This window comes from Coccinella septempunctata, chromosome 1, assembly GCF_907165205.1.
Source record: "Coccinella septempunctata chromosome 1, icCocSept1.1, whole genome shotgun sequence".
NCBI lineage: Eukaryota > Metazoa > Arthropoda > Insecta > Coleoptera > Coccinellidae > Coccinella > Coccinella septempunctata.
Window position 1 is genome coordinate 44,578,052 of NC_058189.1, and position 22,488 is coordinate 44,600,539.

The window sequence follows — 22,488 nt, forward strand, 5'->3', positions numbered from 1 at the left end:
AGCTTTTAGCTCACTCATGGTCGTAGGAACTGCCACACTACTCCGGATCCGTCTTTTTAGATTGTCCCATACATGTTCTATAGGGTTTAAATCTGTACTTCGAGCTGGCCACGGTAATCGTCGAATATTGACGTCGTCCAAGTATTCGGTGACCACTCTGGAGGTGTGCGCACGAGCGTTGTCGTGCATTAAAATAAAATTATCGCCTATTAATGGCGCCAAAGGAATGACATGTTGTTCAAGGACTTCTGTCACGTACCTGTGAGCATCAACGCTGCCTCTATCAAAGACGACCAACTCTGTACGGGCGTCGTAAGCCATGCCAGCCCACACCATGATCGAACCACCTTCGAAACCTACTGTTTGCACCAAACAGCCTTCAGCAAACCTCTCACCACGGGTCTATACACTCGCTGACGTCCATCAGGATGTCGTAAAGAAATTCTCGATTCATCCGTGAACAGAACAGCTTTCCATTGTTCGGAAGTCCAATTTATGTGATCTCGGGCAAATTCAAGTCTCGCTCTTCTATGAACTGTGGTCAGTTCTGGGACTCGAGCTGGTCTATATGCTCTGAAATCCCTCTCAGCCAACCTTCTTCTTATTGTTCGAAGACTTACACTTATATTTCGTACCTCAAACAAGCGGTTACGAGCCTCAGACGCTGTTGTGAACCGATTTCGCATAACGTTCGAGACGATGTAACGATCATATCTCTCTGATGTACACCTTCTACGACCCTGTCCTGGCCTTCTTGTGTACAAACCAGTATCTCTGTAACGCCGAATAGCATCTTGTATGGTGGTTCTTGGATATCCAAGCAGTCTTCCAATCCTACGCTGGCTGAACCCAGCGTCTGCAAGTGCTACAGCCTTAGCTGCTCCGGCTGCGTCCAATGGCATTTTTTTTTTAATGTGGAGAAAATAACGGCTTCCCAACACCTCGGTTTTATTGGAAAAAATTGTATCACAACATTCAAAAACAAATTTATCCTGTACATTAAAGTTGCGACGAGAATGTCAACTTCCGACTGAACTCATTATTGTTGAATAAAAAGGAAAGAAGTTAACAAAACATATGTATGATTGTTTTATTGGTTGTCGATTTCCCCACTCATCACATTGCGCCAAGTTGTCGAAGAAAAAGTTATGGAAAACAAGCCATATGCGATTCGAGATGGGTGGCCGGTTAATTTTGTCTCTGAGTGTATAAGCCACTTTCCGTACTACTGACCTCGTTTGACAGGGTTGCCGAATGATCTATTTTCTTGAAACTCGCATAGGCTGCGCCATCTCCTGGTGACATGAAATAGTTCAAATTATAATATATTTGGATTTCACGCCGTTTCGGTCAAAAGTATGTCTTAAAATATATAAATTATTCTAGTTGATATATTGGTCAATGTAGGTGATATTTACTATTCTAGGTGAGGATATATGTATATTTGGACTAAAAAAATAAATAATTCGTTGAAACAGTTTTGGCCTAAACGGCGCCTCATAATCGATCGACAATATATCGACAACTTGTCGATGTCGAATTCGATGAGGCGTTGTCTGCAATCTAATTACAACCGACAGTTTTCGTGTTATCAAGATGTTCATACAGAGAATACTGATGATCTTTGGTACAAATTTTCAACTATTCGACTTAAAGATAAGGCAGGAAAAAAGGGAAAAAACGGGATCATTGTCGAGTCGTGCGCTTGTCGTGAGCTTATGGTACGTGGGCTGGTTCTAAAAAGCAAGAATGTTTAATAGACTTTCTTCACCTTTGATATTGGATAAATTCACTCATGGGTTTCAAGGAAATTATTATTCAACTTGTCAAATAGTCAGTTTACCCCCTGAAAAAAAGACTTATTTTTGAAAACCCACTGCATATAATATTTCTGGAACAGAGATGATCGAATAGATTTTTATCAGTCCGCATTTGAACCAGCTGTGAGTTCAGGCATTTAATAGAGGATTGTGTAATCTATCAAACCCAATGATTCAATTTATGGACCATGAAAGAATGGAAAAACCCACTTATCCCCACTTTGGATGTTTATAATATATTTATTCAGGGCATAAACTCAAAGAAAGCTTAAATTTGCTAAATGTATTCAAAATTAAAAGAAAAATCATAATTTAAGGAAGACTGACTGTCGAATTGAAATAGTTGGTCTAGCAAACTTTTTATTAGTTATGTATTGGAGAATAGGTATCATGGGATGGATAGGCACAATTGTGACAAGGAATTTTCCAAATAAGAAGCTTTCATGCGAATAATTCTGGAAATTTCAATTTACTCTCTGAGTGAGTGACTCCGAAACGTTTTGTTTATTCTCATTTGTCCAATGTTATTTGTTACGCAACGTTGGTTTGAAGAACGTTTGTAACAGACAGTGCATAACATTAGATTTTTCACAAACATTTTTCATAATTTTTTTGATTGTGTTTCACCTTTTGCTAAAGTATAGTCATGACAATTTTCAAGAACCATTTTGTTTGATTGAATTAAAATATTCGTTAGAACATTCCGAAATTCTCTTCAGAAAAAGTTAGAATTCGAAGGTTCGAAACGGCATTTTTATCACTAAACGATGTAACCATCTATCCTCTAAAGAGTATACGTGAGTCTTTGATTCGTCCATATATTTTAGTAGAAGATTTTCAAGGTCCAAACATTTTTTCCCCCTGCAATTTTTTGCAAGTCGGTTCGGCTGAAAAGATACGGGCTTTTGAAAATTCATAAAAATGATATAAGGAATAGTATGCAAAAGTTTGAGCACTCTATGGCTCTCCTAATAAAAGTTATAAGCCTCGCAAATATGGGCCTTCATTGTGAACCACCGTGTATATTCTAGTTATTCTTCAACGATGCGCCCTTGCAATTTATATCCATTCTATCCGTCCTTGGTCTTGGTATTATCTATATCTCCTTTTGATATCTTGAGCTCAGATTTCACATGCCCGAACAAGTTCGGAAAGCTACTTATTTTGTCTAATGAAAACCGTGTTTGAGTTGGCAACTCTGGGCTGGGTAAACTTCGTTTGAGTTCCAGATTATGGGAATCAGAACAAACGAAATACATCGTTGTTTAACGAGTATCATGGTACCGTAGGATTCCATTATTTCAAATATAAGTAATATTTTCTGAACGGAAACAAAAAGAACAGATTTGATGTGCTAAAATCCACACAGTTTTCTCCATCAGTTCAATGAATTAGTTGGCAAAATCGGCTATAACTTCAGCGAAAAGGCATGCATTAAAACGCATAAGTTTTGTATCATATGTAAATTTGAGAATTGTAAGACAACCAAACAGCAGACTTTCTTGAATTATAGGTTAAGGTACCTCAAGGTACCTATAGAGACTCACGATGAGATAGATGTCCACGAGACCATAGACATAGCCTCTTCTCCATTCTCGTCTCCTGGGCTTCATTATAGTCTATAGTCTATTATAGTCTCGTCTCGTCTCGTGGGAGAGTCTCTTAGTCTCGTGGTTCATAAACGTTTTGTGAAAGCTGAATATTTAAGTCTAATCATAATTATGAGGCATACGTCCAGTTACAGGAATAGACATTAAAATTTAATACACCATAAAAATGTTAATCCTCCATTTTTCCCTTCAAAAATTACAGTTTTAAATTTTGATGGGGCATCAAATCTTAATGGACTTTCCTGCAACTGTACCATACTCTTGTTAATCTATCGGATAATTTTTTCCAATGATTTGCCTTTGAAACTTTGGAAGTATAATTATGATAATTATAACATCAACTCTAGAATAAGCCGTTTGAAACCGAAAATTTAAACATCTTTATCAACATCATAAAAAATTTTAAAATATGAAAATTGAAATTCGAATTTCCTTCTACACAAACAACTGAATTCTGATGGTTTCAGCTGATTCGATTTCAATTCCTGTCAATAATTCTTTGTTACTTATAATCCGTATTTCTTATAGTAGGTACCTACCGCATGAAATATATTCAAAGTTCACCCAGGTTATAAAGTTTTCGTATAAATTGGGAAAATTGAAGGAAGTTATTCAAAGACATCAATGAGTGGAAGAAACAGAGAGTCTTTTAAAATAGCATTATACGGAGTGTTTCATAACTATTGGGACATTGCCAAAGGAATAGGAATTTGAATCCAAATATGACGTGCAGATCAAGTAGGACTTAATGAAATATTGAAAAATTACAGATAATTGAAGCGTTCATTTCTCAGTGTCATCAAAATTGGTACAGAGGCATAATTTTGGAAAAGTTATCTCATTTCATATATTATTCCAAATTTTGTTATAGCTTCTGCCACAAGAAGGATTTCTGATGATGAAATGAAATGGTAGCTATTTTTGACGACACTTCCTAGTAATTTCGATTGAAAAGTGGGATGTAAAAATTATTTGTTCATAGTATTGGTATTATTTTTCGAGCACGATTATTTTACCTGTTTTTGAGAAAAACGCAATTAAAGACTTCATTGTGTCAGAGGGAAATTTCAATTTTATTCAACTCATGAAAAGTATGCTTTCGAATGTCAGAAAATGTTGCTGTGTTATTGAATGTTATTTCTTCATGTGAATTATTCTTGCTGTCACATTATAATCTTTTGTCAATTAACCCTGAAGGATTTTCCCACAGCCAATGCTTTTCAAGGTATATTAGGTCCAACCTCTATATTTCGATCCTTGGTGTATTTCCGAATAGTTATGTATCACCATGTTTGTTACCATCGCTAATTAACAATGTTTCCTCAAAAATAATGAAAATAACTGTCCCTGGGAAATGGTCAACAAGTGGTGGATAGTCTTATTTCACCAATATATTGAAGGCTGACAGAACGAAGGGATTTGCTGCAAAACGCACGTACTCATGGCCTCAACGGCCATGAAAATCCCATAAAATTTTACGACGTTCATCGAAAAGCGCGTACTCACTGGCGAGCAGCAACAGCAACCAGCCATAAAAATCCCATAAAACTGGGACCTTCCTCGTTCGTCGCAGTCTTCGAAGCGATCCGAAACATGTCGGTCTTCGCCACTCTCAAAGGAAAGTAAAACCGCAACGAAGAACGGGACGTACTCACTGGTGCTGTGCAACCATCATTGAACTAAAGAAACTTTCTTTAGTTCAATGGCAACCATAGACTTATAAATAACATGGACTCCGCATGTGAGAGAGAAGTCGGTTGGTTGAATAAGATGGAGAGTTTGTGGGCAAGCTGTCAAAAGGTTATAGAACACAAGTTTATGCGAAAATTTTCTTTAATAAATTTTCAACAAGCTTCCGAGAAGAGACATAGGAATTCCAAAGCATTCCTTCGAAATGAATTATGTCCAAAAATATGTGAGTTTTATTCAAGAATAGATGTAATGAGAATAATAATCAACGTATCAACACCTTGTGGGCAAAGTCTGCGAAAATTGTAAAAATTTTCCATAATAAATGTTCAACAAGCTATCGAGAAGGCAAACAGGAATTCCTTAACATTCCTTCAAAATGGAAAATATAAAAATTATGTGAGTTTCATTCAAGAATAAATATAATGTGAATAATAATCAACGTATGAACACCTTGTGGGCAACGTCTGCGTCACATATTTGTTTACATCCATCATATGATTTTGACATTGCCCACACGGAATCAGTTCATCTCTTTCTTGTTCGATCAAAACGCATAAGCCTGTCTCTCTCTAATGCATACAACCCCTCGATCTACTGAAAAGTCACGTGACAGTGAGTCCATGTATTATAAGTCTATGTGTGCAACATGCATATGTGGCAACCATATATCTATTATATTCTATATCGATAATGGGACATCGAAAATTGAAGTCAGCCCGTGGCCGGAATCGACTTCTGCGCATGTGCAGAAATATTAAGAATAAAAATACCTGATTAGCTCTGTCTCTTTCTGATACATCGATTTATGAACTGACAGGAATGAAATGATTTTACTTCACAACCATTCGAATATTTTCGACCTTAACCTTACAATATATTGATAATAATTTGAATCAGGTTCAAATTCAGGTTTGCATTACGTAGTAATTTGTATTTCATCGTTGATTTCTGATAATTAGAAGTCAAAATTCATGAAACTTCATCATTTTGCAGCACTAGACGCTCGGATTCATAACAATAGTGAAATATTATGTGTTTTCCACAGAAATGCGGAGTGCCGAGGTTAACAAAAATTATGTTCAACAAAATTGTAGGAATGTGAATACATTTTTCTAGGTTGTTCACTGTTGTATATTATCTGCATTGTATCTAGATAAGTCTGTTATTGTCTTGAAATTCAGTTGGGAATTGAGGTAATACTTCTAGTTCAATTTATGATTGTTTTTTTCGACACTGAGATAGTGAAACATCTAAATCGACATCTATATCTATAAAGCTCAACTGTAGTTACTAATATCTACCAGTTTCTCATCTTCTAAATATTCTTATTGCCAAATTGATTATTGTATGGATTCTATTGAAGCATGGCTCTTTTAATGAGCACTCTGTACTTTTATATCTAATATAACTACATATTACATTAAATGTTGACCCAAAAATATTTTTTATTGAGCATTGAGTAGATTTACAAGAGGGGAAATTCAGGAGGTGAGATAAGTATGATGTTTACACGTACACGTAATAATTGATACTGGTATGAAACAGTAATATAAAACGCACTTGTTATGATGTCATTCTTGAGTTTACTGAGTATGGACAATACTATTCCTTTTCGGCACTTAATTATTATTTCACAAATCATAATAATATTGGTTGAATAGTTTTTATGCACTTATTTGGTTTGATCTCTTTTCGTTAATTCATCTGAAAGTTGAAAAAAACGGATACATACTCGATGAATTTAATATTCATTAACTTTCGCCTCACATAAAATTCTTCTCAAAATTTGTATTTTGTATTCATTCAATCATTCAACGTCAAATATGAAAACAACCTAACCAATATTTTCATTGTCATTTTCGAACTTCTAATTCGCGCATGCGTACAAGTGGATTCCTCCCAACGATTTGGCGTCATTTTTTGTCGTAGTCTAGAACGCGTGTTATCAATATTGGTATAATAGATATATGGTGGCAACATGGGCGTTGCTGTTCCTGCTCGTTAGTGAGTACGCGCATGAAGGCTTCGAAGTGATCCGAGACTTGAGGGTCTTACCTCGCTCAAACAAAAGAACAACCGTGCTTCTACTCTGTAATCTGTGGCTTCGCACGATGTACTCACTGGTGCAACATGCTACGCAAAGATTACGCAACCTAACCTAACCTAACTCTATAATCTTTGATGCAACGTAATTGGATTTTTATAGGCGTTGCTGTTGCTGCTCGCCTTTGATTATCATGAAAGTTTTTGAAATTTTGTATGGGAAAAAATGGAAAAAAGTCATATTGAATTTTATTTTATTTATTCAAATCGAAAATACACAAATATAATATGTGCATCTCACAGAGGCAATCGAGTTGCCTGTTTGTGAGCTCGATTGGGTCAACTGTATTTGAACAACTTATAACCAACAATATAAAAAATAAGCAAATTAAAATCAATACACAATTAATTTTATCAGATAGCAATCTGTGAAATACAATGTTTTCATGATATAATAAAAATAAACATACAAACTCATTAGTATTTAGCTGCAATCCAACTTTTTAGTCTACTTTTCCTGAAACAACCATCATTAAAAACCTTGAGTTCATTTGGGAGAGAGTTTAAAACACCTATTGCTCTAACAATACTACTTTTAAAACTTACAGTCCTGAATCTTATTGGCAATTGAACGCTCTTGTTCCTAGTGATACTTCTTGACCGTAAAAACTCACTCTTAAGGTTGTCATAATGGTACTTCAGAGATTCCAGTCAAAACAAATTTTCAACATCTAAAGGGATGCCCTGAGCAACTTTATTCTTATTAACAATCCTTAATATTCTTTTTTGTTGATTCTTTTAGAGGTTTAGACAGTTCGAATAAGCTCCACCCCAAGCAATTATTCCATAATTTATTACACTATGGAACAATGCATAGTATAGCATAAGAAGAATCTCACCGGGCATTATCTTACAAATTTTGTGAAATATAAACACCAAGTACTTCGTCTTATTCAGCAAATATTCAACATGCTTGTCCCACCTCATTCTGTAGTCCAATATTAATCCCAAGTATTCAACCGAATCGACCCTATTTATTAATTTCCCATTTATACATATGTGCAAAGACTGTGGAAAGCTATTACAGTAGTTACCGAAAGTTATGTAGACTGTCTTGTCTACATTCAGAGAGAGCATGTTTGAAGTTAACCAGTCACTTATGTTCTCCGAATAATTGTTCAAATTAGTCTGTACTTCTCTCCAATCTTTACCAGTCGACACCACTGTGGTATCATCAGCGAAAGAGACTACAACATCCTCAGGCACAGAGTCAAAAACATCATTAACATATAATATGAAAAACAATGGTCCCAAAACAGTACCCTGAGGGACACCAGTAAACATCTCACAATAATCAGTCAGAACATCATTGACCTTCACCCTATGGTACCTTTTTTCCAGATATGATGTTAACAGTTGCAGAGCCTTACCTCTTATCCCATAATTGTTCAATTTGTCCAACAAAATATTATGATTCACGGTATCAAAAGCTTTTGTCAAATCTAAATGAATACGAACAAATTATTCCAAAGTTTTCAAATTCAGAAGTAAAACTCCTTTATTGTCCAAAATATTCCCGTGACTATGAGACCACTGAGAGACTATCGTACGAGGCACGAGACGAGACCGAGAAAAGTCTCGTCTCGTCTCGCCGATAAAATATCATGTCTCGTCTCGTTTCCAAGACGAGACAAGACTCTAGTGGACATCACTTCTAATTACATGTAAGGTTTCGTTCCTTAATAAGTTGTTCTGATAATGAACCGATAGCGAAGACATCTTCGGCTCTTCGCCCGAACTCTTTTTTCAGCTATTAGTCCCACACTATAACATGAGAACCCTAATGAAGATGGGCTGAAATTTCATCCCTCAAAGAATTTTCGCGAGGTTCGAATAGGAATCAATCCTAGTGGGAAACTTGACCTAACCTGGAGAGGTTGTTTGTTGTTATTTGTTACTGTGTCTTCCTACAGGCTGATGATACATATAAAAGAGCCTCCTAACTTGGGAGAGACAATCTAGCTAGAAAGCGGAAATAATTTTTTTCTAATTTTGACATATAATGTGACACTTTTTAAAATTCATGGTCGTTTTGTGACGTTTTACTTTTCGCAAACAGTTACGCAAAGTGAAATATTTCACAAGTGATGATGAAACCATACTTGCTTTCATAGTAACGAAGTGAAATATTGAATAATTTCCGTCACTATACGATTTTGAAGGAATCTGCGAGCTTTCAAAGACGTTTTTGGTACTTTTAATTTGTATTCATATACCAACATATATGTATATAACAACCTATTCAAAATTAGAAAAAAATAGATTGCACTATAGTGCATCCTACCTAGTTCTTTTAATTTTACCATAATTATGGAGCTCCAGATTCAACGCGACGAATATGTGCTCTGTACAAACAAATGTATGTATTCAAAACAGAAAAAGTATCAGCACCCATAAAAAACCAAATTCACCTCAAAATTCAAAGAAGCTCCTTTCATCCTGAAATATTATCGAACATTTTTAGTGGACGCAACTTACAATGCCTTATTCAAATGAAAATTAAAGAGGTGTGTGGATTTTTAAGAACAATACACCTTTCTATATACCTGTGAAATCTTGAATTGAATATGATTTGACAGGGAAATGAACCATCAGACAGAAAATGAAAATATTGCAAATGTGTGCACATTGTAAGTGACCGATACTTGATGGTGACAGATAATTGAACTAAAGAAACTGAATTATGCGTTATTTTTTGTTGAATACATATTCATTAACGTGGAAAACTTACCCTGAGTACTTTGAAAAACTAGGGGACTGAATTATTTCAAAAGGCAGGCATGAAGCATGATTAATTCATTAAAATGTTGAGTCAATATGGTAGATTAGGGACAATAAAAGATTTATCATTTAAGATTCTGGGCTCATCCTAGTCACAAGTATCAAGAAAACTCAACATAATGATAATAACTATCCCTATACATACAGGTTGCATGCAATTCAACGTTAATAATGATATTTAATATCAATGTGAATAATTCCTGAAAATGGAAGCACTTCAACCCATACATACCTATTATATTATGTAGGTACTTGATAGCAATGAAGCTGGGTATTTCTATTCCTTACCCAGGGGCTTTCTGTAAGATCAAATAATCCCTCAGTCTGTTCGGTGTCAATATCTCATTACAACAGAAACCCTGAGAGAGCTTAAAGCCAGATTTATAATTAAGAGGTGATTCGTGTAGAATTTGTGTTTCGCTTTGTGATTTCTGAATTGTGTTGTTCATTTATGTATGATTCCAGCGCCGACTCGCAGATTTTGACGAGAACAAGACCCTTATGGCCGTTTGCACCGTTTCTCTAAACAACGATTATATTCTTAAACAACGTTTAATTCCCTAACCGGGTTGCACCGTTCCTAAACGTTGATTATAAGGCCCTTAAACGTCGTTTAAACTAAACGCAGAAATTTGCCCGTTTAGAGCTCGATTAAAACGTTGATTGAAGTAAAACTTCAAATTCGATTGACAAATGTGTCAACACAACACAACACCGAAACTCCAAAAGAAATGTTCGAATTTTCCACCTTGACAACAGAACTTTAGTCACAAAACCTTGAATTCTTTTTCTTTTTAATTTATCTTCTATGATGTGCTTGGCTGAAATTTTGAATTTTATATGCTGTAAGTGGTGTTGCCAAACCTATCGATGATTAAAGTACACAGCGATTATGATTCCACGGTGCAAACCGACAACCGCTAAGCAACGTTTAAATATTAAACATCGATTAGTTTAACCATGGTTACCAGCGAAACGGTGCAAACGGGCATAAAAGTTCTGATTGCATAGAACGTAGGCACAACCTGAAATAGTTTTGTACACTTATTTGTTTGTTAAGCCAAGGTTTAATAAAAGAGCAAAGGGTTATTTCTGTAGATAAAATAAGTAATAATGGATAAGATAAGATACGATGGATATTATCATTGAGTAAAAAGTATTAATACTCAATGATATTATTCATCTATTTTTCACATATTCCTGTTCTCAAAAAATGATATCATTAGGTCCTTTCGTTTGCATAAAAAGTGTAGCACTTTTCTACACTCGATTTGATTTACACCAGTGTAGAGGAAGTGTAGTTTATCTACACATAGTCAAAAGGAGATGTAGATAAACTACACCTCCTCTACACTGGTGTTAATTCAATCAGAAAACGAATACTAAAATTGAGTATAGAAAAGTGCTACACTTTTTATGCAAACGAAAGGACCTATTGACGGAGGACTGGTATTACGAGAATCAATCAACCAGAAACCAATGAAGTGATTGAAAATACAATGAAAAAATTACAAGATGGATATGCGCTACTATACCCGGGTAAACTCCAGAAATATTTTTGAACAAATATACTTACAATATTCCCAAAAAGTCTATTTTGGCCAGATTAGGCTAATTCGCCATTTCGAGTAGCAAACTTAAAAAAATCTATGTGCGGAAAAGAATAGTTTAATAAGATAATAAGTTTTCAAATATAACAAGATATGGTAAGACTGACAATGATTCGTACAATAAATCGCGAAGATTAAGTTAAGATTGATTAGTTGATGGCCCTGAACCTTATTTCTAGTGTCAATAAAAAATGATTCAATAACGAAAAGATTTCGTGGACGGATAATCCGTAGACGCTTGGTCATTGTTACTCATTGGCAACCAAAACTTTCAGACTACATGATTATAGGTCGATGAAATTCCGAGATTTTATTATTTGAAGAATTGCTATTTTAGAATATGTATCACATTTACATCTAGGATGATTTTTCTGGGGCAAACGGCATACTCGTGTCGAAATTTGACCTTCGAAAAATTCCCAAAAAGATGTGGTCAGTTAAAAAATTGTCAGGACTGAACGGTTTCACAGAGCTCTATGAAATTAAGAGATTTTGTCACTAGAAGAGATGCTCTTTTAGATTTTTCTAGGGGATACACTTGTCCAAAGTTGTCTTTCTAAAAATCCAGAAAAAGATGGGGTCAGATAAAAATTCGTCAAGATCGAACGGTTGCTCAGAGGTCGATGAAATTTGAAGATTTAATACTAGGAGAGTTGCACTTTGAGAACTTGAGAGGAGTAGGTATTATTTCCAATATCGAAAAATGATTTCGTTTCCCCCTTACATATGCAATTATTAAAATATACCTATTTTATTTCAACAAACACCTTACGGAATTTCAAATATAAAATTATGCCCCCCTCCCCCAAATCATTCCTGGAACCGTCACTGGGTGTACAGCTATTTCGAGTATTACCGGAAGTGACGATAACTTGAAAAATATGAATTTCAAGAAAATATTCAGCTATTTACATTTCATAGTTGCAGTTGTGGAATCTCATAACAAAGTCAGAGATTCAATGAAATCAAGAATAATTAATTAATTCCAATATTGACAGTATCATCTTCTCATTATTTCTTTATCTTCTTAGGCCTGGCGTCATAGAATGTTTCCTAGAGGTGATAAATTTATTGCTAATTTCAAAATGGACATTGGAACTGTTTGGGCACAGCCAGGTATTTCAAATGAAGAAATGCTTATTAATAATGGCTTATGCAAAATGTTAGATCGAAATAGATCTAGTTTGTATTTTGGATCAACTCGCTTATAGCATTACTAACTAACTACTCTGAGCGTCACTCATTCATTAACTAACAACATATTTACATTGGAAATCAATAAATTCTAAGTTAATGGAGAAAAATTCCCCCTAGAAGTCGATAATGCAGGTCCCTATAATAGATTCCATGCCGAATTTTGTTTTCGTTATAGCTACGAATTATATAAAATCATTATAGGGTTTTTCTCATAACCGTATATATAACTTCGACCTTTTCCAGGGCGGCATCGTACTATCAAGTCTGTTGTGAATTGATGTGGCCAATACTTGATGAGAAAGCGTAACTGAACTAAAGGAACTGAATAAAATGATTTTCATTATAATGAGTTTGAGGTTTCTCTATTTTTTAAATGAGGCCTACGGCCATCACACAGTTTTTGCGGAGATTCATTTCCGGCATTGAGGTTTATGAGTCGATCCTGAAAAACATTCCTTAGAGCAGTTATGATTTCTGTAGCTGTGTGTGCTCTGACCCAATCTTGTTGAAAATGACACATTACGAAACATTACTTTGAAAAGATTGATAATCTACACCAGCATTGGGACACTCGATCCTGACATTTATCAAAAAAATATTTCAATTTTCCTTCTATTTTTCCTATTTCTGACGAAGGTCTTCTTGAAACATCATTTTGCATTTTAGTAAAAACCATAATTTTTAATTATGCTAGCTTGGCAGTCCAACTAGAAAATTCAGATTATCATTCTATTGATGACGAATTTTTTTGAACCCACGTTACTCTAATATTTTGCGTTTATTTTTCAAATTTGATGAAACTGTCAAGCATGAACATGAATTGTTCCTCACCATCACAGTCCATCTCAGTTTGATCCTTTATCCTTTCGCTCATTGCCAAAAAATTCAAATGGATTTCGATACTACTAGGCCGGTAAAATATACATATCGGTTACTCTATTCTCAATGCGACAAAATCAATCTACTGTTGTCAAATTTATCTGACCGGAATCGACACCCACAGTATTGAAATGTCGATGTATATCAGCCGGATAGGTATAGATATTTGAAAAAGATAAGTACTCAATTTATATCTACCAAATTTGGCTAACCGAAACAATCACTACTGTCGTGATATAAATAAATAAACCATCGATAGTTTTTTCACTTCGACTAATTTTTCCGCTATAACAATTCTGCCCAAATGCCTGTAGTAGTAGAATATTGAGCCGAGGATGAGATTCATCTTTTTTTGATGAGATCGAATTTAATTCTGTCCAACGGACGGCGCGTCGTGAACTGTGTAAATTTCAAGAAAAAAAACTGGAATTAGAAATCGATTGAAATTTATTCTGGGAGGATTCTGCATTTCTTAATAAACTTTTTAGGGTTTTCACTCCCAATCTCTGAAACAAAATCAATTAAAAATGAAATCAACGATTTGCTCCTGCGTGAATTCTTGCACTAATTTGTAATTTCAAAATTAAATGAATCAACGTTTCTATGCAGTCTCTGTTTCTATGTATTGTATTTCTATGGTATTGACAATCAATGTCAAACAAAAGTCACAATTCAGAAGATTTTCGAAAATAGATTTTTCGTCTGATGAAGGAGTCTGATATAGACTCCGAAACGTTACCACTTAAAATTATAATTTCAACGTTATTTATTTTCTGTTCATTGTCAGGCAACAATTTTTTCTAGTTAATTTGCTCCTGACAAATTAGTGCAAGAATTTACGCAGGAGCAAATCGTTGATTTCATTTTTAATTGATTTGTTTCAGAGATTGGAAGTGAAAACCGTAAAAAGTTTATTAAGAAATGTAGAATGAGAAAATTTTCTAATAAGGTTTAGTGCCAGAATGAGCCAGTTCATCAATAGGTAAAATGTTCCCGATAATTTTGGAGTTCTATTCAATATTGTTCAATTTAAAAAAATACTAATCCATTGAAATTACTTTTACGGTACTGATAAGGAGACGAGTGGATAGTGGGGATCGTATTGTTATGGAATAAGAAAATTGTATAAATTCTGAGTTTAAAATTCTGCCAGCTAGTCAAGAATCTTCAAGATATTATTTCACATCCAAGTAATATACCTTTTCAAAAAATTTGTTCAATCTATGTAATTTGAACATTTTCTGCTTGGAAACTAGAAATTTTCTTATGTATTAACAACAATTTACCTACATAATTTAAAGGTAAGCATCCAAACCTCTGCATCGTAGGGAACGCATCGAAAGAATGTATGATAAAATTATAAATGCGGGGCGAAGTTGAAAGAAAATTTCGAAATACCTCCAGAACAAACCTCAAAAATACTAATTCAAATTGGAATTGATAACCGGGTAAGTATTGTTGAACAAACTGAAAGGCACATATGGAGATAGCGTTTTGTCAGGTATTCATTGGCAAAAGTTTCTTAACCACTGAAGGACACCTGCTAATTTCTATGTAATTTTCAATTTGATGTCAACTTGACAACCTGCAACACCAATTTCCAATATCTGAAAGTAATTTTTTCTGATGTTACTTCCGTTTATAAATGCAACAGTCAATCTATTTATTATAATGATAGTGCTCATTATTATTGCCTTCATAAATACACCAGTCTTTCTTTTGCGAACATTGATCAAACATAATGGAACCTTTTTTACTGCAAATGCTTCATATTCTGAGGACGTAACTCCCAGAATCATCGGAGCAGTATATCCACCTGGATTTCTCACGTCTAATGCGCACTTATGTCCGGGGAAAGGAACAAATATATCTCTTCTTATAGCCGTGTTCTCAACACCATCATTGTGGATGTCGAGAAATATCATAAGAAAAACTTGGGGACAGTATACAAGGCGGCACGACGTGTCCGTTGTGTTCTTCATTGGATTCACCACCAACGAAGTGACCACAAAATACCTAGAAGTGGAGCAAGAGTGCTATGCTGATATCGTACAAGGAAGATTTTCAGACTCCTATCACAATCTGACATATAAAACACTCTCGATTCTTGAATGGGTGGAAGGTTTTTGTCCGAAAGCAGATTTTCTCCTGAAAACGGACGACGATGTCTTCGTTCACGTTGAGAACACCTTGAAATTAATTTCTGCACTGGACAGAAATGCCAGGAGAATCTATGGTAGTATCGTCAAGAAATTGGAACCTTATCGGGATATGAAAATAAAATACTTCATTTCTAAGAAACAGTATAAACTAGGAAGGTTTCCAGATTTCACAGGTGGACCTGGTTACCTGATCCCAGTACGCTTGGTTCCAGAGCTGTACTCAGCTGCACTCAATTTTCCGTTTTTAAAAGTGGAGGATGTTCTTTTCACAGGCATAATAGCTAGATTTCTCGGAATAAAACTGGTTCATATGTCGAATTTTCACAGTTCTAGGATTTCCTTATCGAACTATGATATAAGGAAAGCCATAAATGTACACAGTGTATCAAGAAGTGAGCAGCTTCTTATGTGGAGGATGATTCACAGTCGAGAAGTGAATAGATTAGAATTCGAGCAAACAATATTTTTTTCCATCAAAGATATGAATTGATTGTAGGGTGAATAAAAATATGTTTTCATAGTATTTCTTCAGGCAGGCCAATACCTGCATGTCAAATGGCGTATGTGTTTATTTAATTATGACAATTTCGAAGAAATATTGTTGAAGATGCAGACAAAATAGGTTCTGTTTTTAATATTCTTTACTGCCGACCTCACATAAAAATAGCTCCGCTTGACATACACGAAATCGCCCATTAATGACCTCTTTTAATGGCGTATGTGTTATGTACAGCTGCGTCTGCCGATGATATCTTGAGAGTTAACATCATTATTCAGAATTATGTATCAGTTGAATGTTGAGAGACAAAATAAAAGATGTAAAACTCAAAAGACTATTTAATCAAAAGTGCTGTGTCCCAAGGAAAGACATTACAGTTACAAAAGATTTTCAATTTTTGCTGAAATGTGGTGCACCCTAGAAAAAACTGCAGAAACTCGTTTTCTTCCTAATTGAATAAGAATTGTAGAAATCAATTCAACAGTGGCAAAACTGGCATACAAGTTTTTTCTTCAAAAATATGAAAATCAATGCAAGTACGCACGCTACTGTAGTTGCTAAAGACGAGATATTCAGCATAAAAAAGTCACCTTAATGAGGTAAACATTCTTACCAAATCTCGTTCAAATATCTCAACCGTTTCGAAAATATCGAGGAATTCGTTATTTATTTTGAATACATTTTGAAAACTAAAGGACTAAAGGACCTTCCGACTCCAAATAACCGAGAGAACACTATACTCAGTTTGTTCGCCATATATGTTTATGAAACAGCCTGTGTAATAACCTCTTGAGTCTCTTAAGTTTTCGGATATACCCAGTTTTCATAAATTTCAATTTGATTACCGCAGATTCGGGTGACTTGGGACGATTGTTGAATTCAACTTGTGATATTTTCAAAACGGTGACGTATTTTTATCTGAAAAAGAAGTTCTAATATGCTTAATGACTCAGACTATTGATTAGGATATATACCATGCTTCATAATTTGGATATAAATTTTGAAAAAAATAAAATATACTTGTCCCAAGCTACCCACCGATTTGGGAGGCTTGGGACACAAGTTAAAATCTATTGATTTCTCAACTCTCAAATGAAATAGGTGACTTGGGACGGTGTATTGTTTTGAAAAATTAGAATTTGTGATTATATAGTTGAAATTCGGTAAGGAAATTAAATTATAAACCCCTTTTAAAGCGAAAGTAAATTTATTGCAACTCAAATGTAAAAAACTAAACAAAACAAGGTAACTTTGATGTCTTTCATTATTTGGTGACTTCTTTATGGAAATAAGGTAAATAATAATATCCTGCGAAAAATCGGCATATTTCCTGCTGCCAATGCGCCGCTTGTATTTATTCGGCATTGTTCCTAGTCACCCTATGAAACAACAAAATAAATGAATGAGATCCGTGTTGCCGTTTGATTTGTAAACAACCTTGTTTCATTACATATCTAATATTCCAATATCCCAATCAAAAAAAAAATACACATGCACAAAGTGAAACACATGCACAGGACACCAGAAAGTATAAGGGCCACAAAAAAACGCGCTTTTACTCTCCTGAATTCGTTAATTTTTTCTGTCTATTGAAACGCTCTGGTCATGGCAAACTCAACGGGAATTAATTGTTAAACTAACCGAAAAGACGCTACAATTTTTTTTTAGTTAATTTGCTCCTGACAAATTAGTGCAAGAATTTATGCAGGAGCAAATCGTTGATTTCATTTTTAATTGATTTTGTTTCAGAGATTGGGAGTGAAAACCCTAAAAAGTTTATGAAGAGATGCAGAATCCTCCCAGAATAAATTTCAATCGATACAATCTTATAAGTTTGTCTCTTCACTCATAAATGGTAAGAAACAAAGAAATCTGCAAGGGGGGTAATTGTCTCAAGTTACAGGACTGTCCCAAGTCACCCGAATCTACCGTTATTATCATATTCACGTTCGAACAAATTGATCATCATTGAACATCTTCTTTGATGATAATTAGTTTCTTAAATATGTGATGTAGATTCATTCATTGAATTTTCGGAGAAAAAGTGGTGAAACTGAGAGCGACTTTTATCACTTTACTATCAGTTTTCAAGATTCCATTCTAACTGTTATTTAATAATAACAATTAGAATAATAATTCATCAAATTTGATTAGGCTAATGCCGATAGGTAGGCGTATCCATTTTCATATTGCGTTTCATGATGGAACCCTGATACCTATTCGCAATTTGTGTTATCCTTCATGCTTTCGTGAAAAAAGTTATCTAACCTAACCAGAACGGACAAAATTACGCGCAAAAAATCGAAACCAATTTACCGAGATGAGATCCGCCTGGCTTCGTATCTATTCCATGGTGTCCCGTAATCATGAAATATGAAGCAAAGGATTATCTTCGAGTTTTGTACTGGATCCTTTATGTGCCTCAGTTATATCCTGAAAGTTAACAATTGCAGAGGATTATTTACAACTACTTTATATGACGCTGCAGAGTTAAATAAATGAATTGCATTTTTTCCATGGAATGTATTCGTTTCATGGATGCAATTCTTTTGAATTCAAGAGATGTATTTTTACGGGAATAAGGGCAGAAAACGCCAAAAAAACTCTTATCTCATATTTGGCGAAGTTTAGCAGATTTCCATCCGCTTCATCAGGCCTAAAATCATTATAAAAATGACTATGAAAATGATAACACCTACAAAAACAAGCAGTATAATGAAATTACCTGTTTGAATTAGAGTTTTTTGAAATGAAAACGTGGGTCAAAAGCATCAGTCATAAACTACAAATACCTGTCAAATGTAAAAACAGACATCAAGTCATAAAAATATGAAAAATGGGAATCAGGTTCAATGGACGAGTTCAGGAACGTTTTGCAACCTTGTAAATAATAGGAAAAACTCTTCAAATGGAAAAGTATTTTTTTTTAATTATTTTTGTCGCCCTTTCGGTTGCTTTCATCATTTTACAATCCTTGGAATGTCCCTGGCTCCCAAATCCAAGTGATATAAAAGAAACTTTATATTGAATTTTCAAGGTGAGTTTTGACATTATTCTGGCATTTTTTCGTGTTTCGTTAATTGTATTTATGGTTTTATCCATAGACTAATGATTTATTTATTAATGACTCTATGACACAGGCGCTCTCCACAGACCGCCAGGTTCCGCTTAAAGCGTCTTAAAGACTGACGTCATGACTTATTCGCTCGAATAGCACCGCTTAAAGACGCTTCACGCGTCTTAATCGCGAAAATATGGCTTAAATATAATGCACGAAACACGAAAAAAATGCCTAAATAATGTCAAAACTGACCTTGAAAATTCAATATAAATTTTCTTTCATATCACTTGGATTTGAGAGCCGTGGACATTCCAAGGATTGTGAAATGATGAAAGCAACCGGCACAAATATAATTTTGGAAAAATACGTTTCCATTGAGAGAGTTTTTTTATTATTTACAAGGTTGGCAAATGTTCCTGAACTCGTCCATTCAATCCACTTTCCTGAGTATCTATTTGCCCAAATTCTCAGATTGCCGGATTCGCATACTGCGATAACCTTAGAACATAAATACATGGAATATATTATAACGTGCGTTCAAAAAAATTCGTCGTCAAGTAGGCTATGGAATTTTGTAGGTTGATTTTCTGTGACTGAACGTAATTCTTTCCTTACATCACACTCATCAGTCATCACAGCCAAATGTAAACATTGATGACATTAACCTATTTATCGTAATTTTGTATGAAAAGGCAATTTCTCAGAAAAAATTACTTGCACATTCAATAATGAATTTTTCATTGAATTAGATTACCAGAATCCAAATAATCTGAGGCGTTTGCTAAAATTAACCTGAGTTCATAAGTCAAAGACATGAATCTTGAACGAATCGAGTATTATGGTTTTTGTACTTACAATTATGTGAAAAGGTTGTACCTATAACAGTAGGTAATAGAAATAAATCACACTAAGAACCTCAGAATATGTTCATTTCTCAATGAATAAAATATTGAATTGACGCTAACAGTGAAAATCCATAACCAGAGGCAGTCTCTGCCATAACTGAAGAAACTGAATTATAGGATTTTCATTACAATGAGTTTAAGAGTTCTATATAATTAAAGTAGCTGTTGGAAATGTCCTCCTCTTTGCTCCAAACACTTCTCACATCTTCTTTTGAGAGATTCAAAGACATTATTCAATATAAAAGGATCATCGTTAATTAGATGAATTTTTTCAATGATCCTAGTCTTGAGTTCGTCCAGATTAGAAATAGGTGATTGGAAGATGAGGCCATAAGAAGAAATCACATGGTGTAAGATCACACGATCTTGGAGGAAATTCATTTTCAGTATTGAGGCTAATGAGTCGATCCTGAAAAATATTCTTTAGTGTAGCCAATGTTTCTACAGCTGTGTGTGCTCTGGCTCCATCTTGTTGAAAATAACTATACGACCATTCTTCGAAATTTAATTCAGCTATAAAAGGCATGATAATATCCTCTTTATAGCGTTCTGCTGTTAAAGTTCCGTCAAAGAAAATAGGTCCAACAATTCTTCTCTGACTGATAGCACACCAAACTCCAATTTTCTGAGAATGAAGTGGTGTCTCAATATAAAAATTTTCCGGTTTTTGACTGCTCCACATTCTCATATTTTGGGAGTTGACATATCCAGAAAGATGAAACCACGCTTCGTCGGAGAAGAAAACTTTATTCAGGTTATCGATGAATTCGTTTAGAAACCACTGACAGAAGGCCATTCTACGAGGGTAATCAACTTCTTCAATCTTCTGATAACATGTCAATCTATAAGGATACAAATTGATGTCTTCTTTCAAAATTGTGTGACATGTACCAACAGAGACTCCAGCTAGTTGAGATAAAACCCGAACAGAGGTTCGTGGAGCTTCTGTCATCACATTCTCAACATTTTCGATTAACTCGGGTGTTCTCTTCTTTGGTCGACCACTTCCTTTTTTTCTTTGAACGCTACCTGTTTCACGAAAAACGCTCACACATCGCGAAACAGTACTCTGGAAAGATTGGTAATTTACAGCAACGTTGGGATACTCGATCCTGAAGTCGCTGAGACATTTCTCAACAGAATATTTCCACTCGCCTTCTATTTTCTCCCCATTTCTGAAGTAGGATTCAATAATGAATGCTTTTTGTACGTCGGTAAAAACCATCTTTATTATTTGCTGGTAATTTTAATTTAACAACAATCCAAAACGCTAACTTGACAGCTAAACTGTAATAATAATAGAGCACAAGCTAAGAACTACGTTTAGATACGCAATATCGACGTTTGAAATTCCATAGCCTACTTGACGACGAATTTTTTTGAACGCACGTTACATTGACGTGCTATGAATGTATTTGTTGTGGTACAAACATTCGATGCTTCTCTGTCCAGAGCGACACTAAGGCAGTGGAGTAAAATAAATAAATTTATATAGCTCCTACCTTTTCGCACGGAAAATTGACGTGACAATGATGTCAGATTAAACTATCTGAATTGTGATTGGCGACATTAAGCAACTATCTCACTCCAGTCTTTGGACAAAAACAAATGTTTATTTTCCATTCCTTGTATCTATGATCCAAGGCGATAACCAAGCAGGGAGAAAGAGCGCGAATTAAAGTACCCGTTGACGAGGCCCAATGAGAACGAAATCATGTTCAGCATCAGTCTTTCTCGACTGACTGGTATTTCTGTTAATACTTTGAGTGATGATAGGTGGCTAGTTCGATTCATATCGTAACATTTGCTTGATATTCATATGAGCGGATGTTAGGTATCTGAATTAATTTCGTTGATCATTCGCCATCCTTGATCTAGAAGGAATTAACCATTTTTATGATTTATGTTGAATTTTCTTTCTTTCAAATAGTCTTTATTACAGAAAAATCACATGATGGTAGGTCCTCCTCAGTCGATATATCTCGATTGTTTTCTATTTTAATCATTCCATTCTGCTTTTAATTATTATTACGTCACTATTGCATGTTTTCAATTTATATATTGCATCTGTTTTCAGATATCAAGTTTTGTGGCTTTTACTGAATACTGATTACCGTATATTACTACTCCATATTTTCTTCTTTAAAACAGTTTTTTTGAAATTCCTCA

General features: G+C 34.8%; 2 protein-coding genes across 2 annotated transcripts in view; both read left to right on the top strand.

Moving 5' to 3' along the window:
- LOC123322588 (otoferlin-like) overlaps positions 1-22,488 on the top strand; it is a 229,341-nt gene that overhangs the window by 104,675 nt on the left and 102,178 nt on the right. Inside the window, exon 8 of the mRNA XM_044910534.1 lies at positions 12,648-12,732. Coding sequence (XP_044766469.1) covers positions 12,648-12,732 — 85 coding nt within the window. The remainder of the gene's footprint in view (positions 1-12,647; positions 12,733-22,488) is intronic.
- Positions 15,292-16,394, top strand: LOC123322587 (beta-1,3-galactosyltransferase 5-like). The gene has a single exon (XM_044910533.1). The coding sequence runs from the start codon at positions 15,319-15,321 to the stop codon at positions 16,342-16,344; it is 1,026 nt and encodes a 341-aa protein (XP_044766468.1). The 5' UTR covers positions 15,292-15,318; the 3' UTR covers positions 16,345-16,394.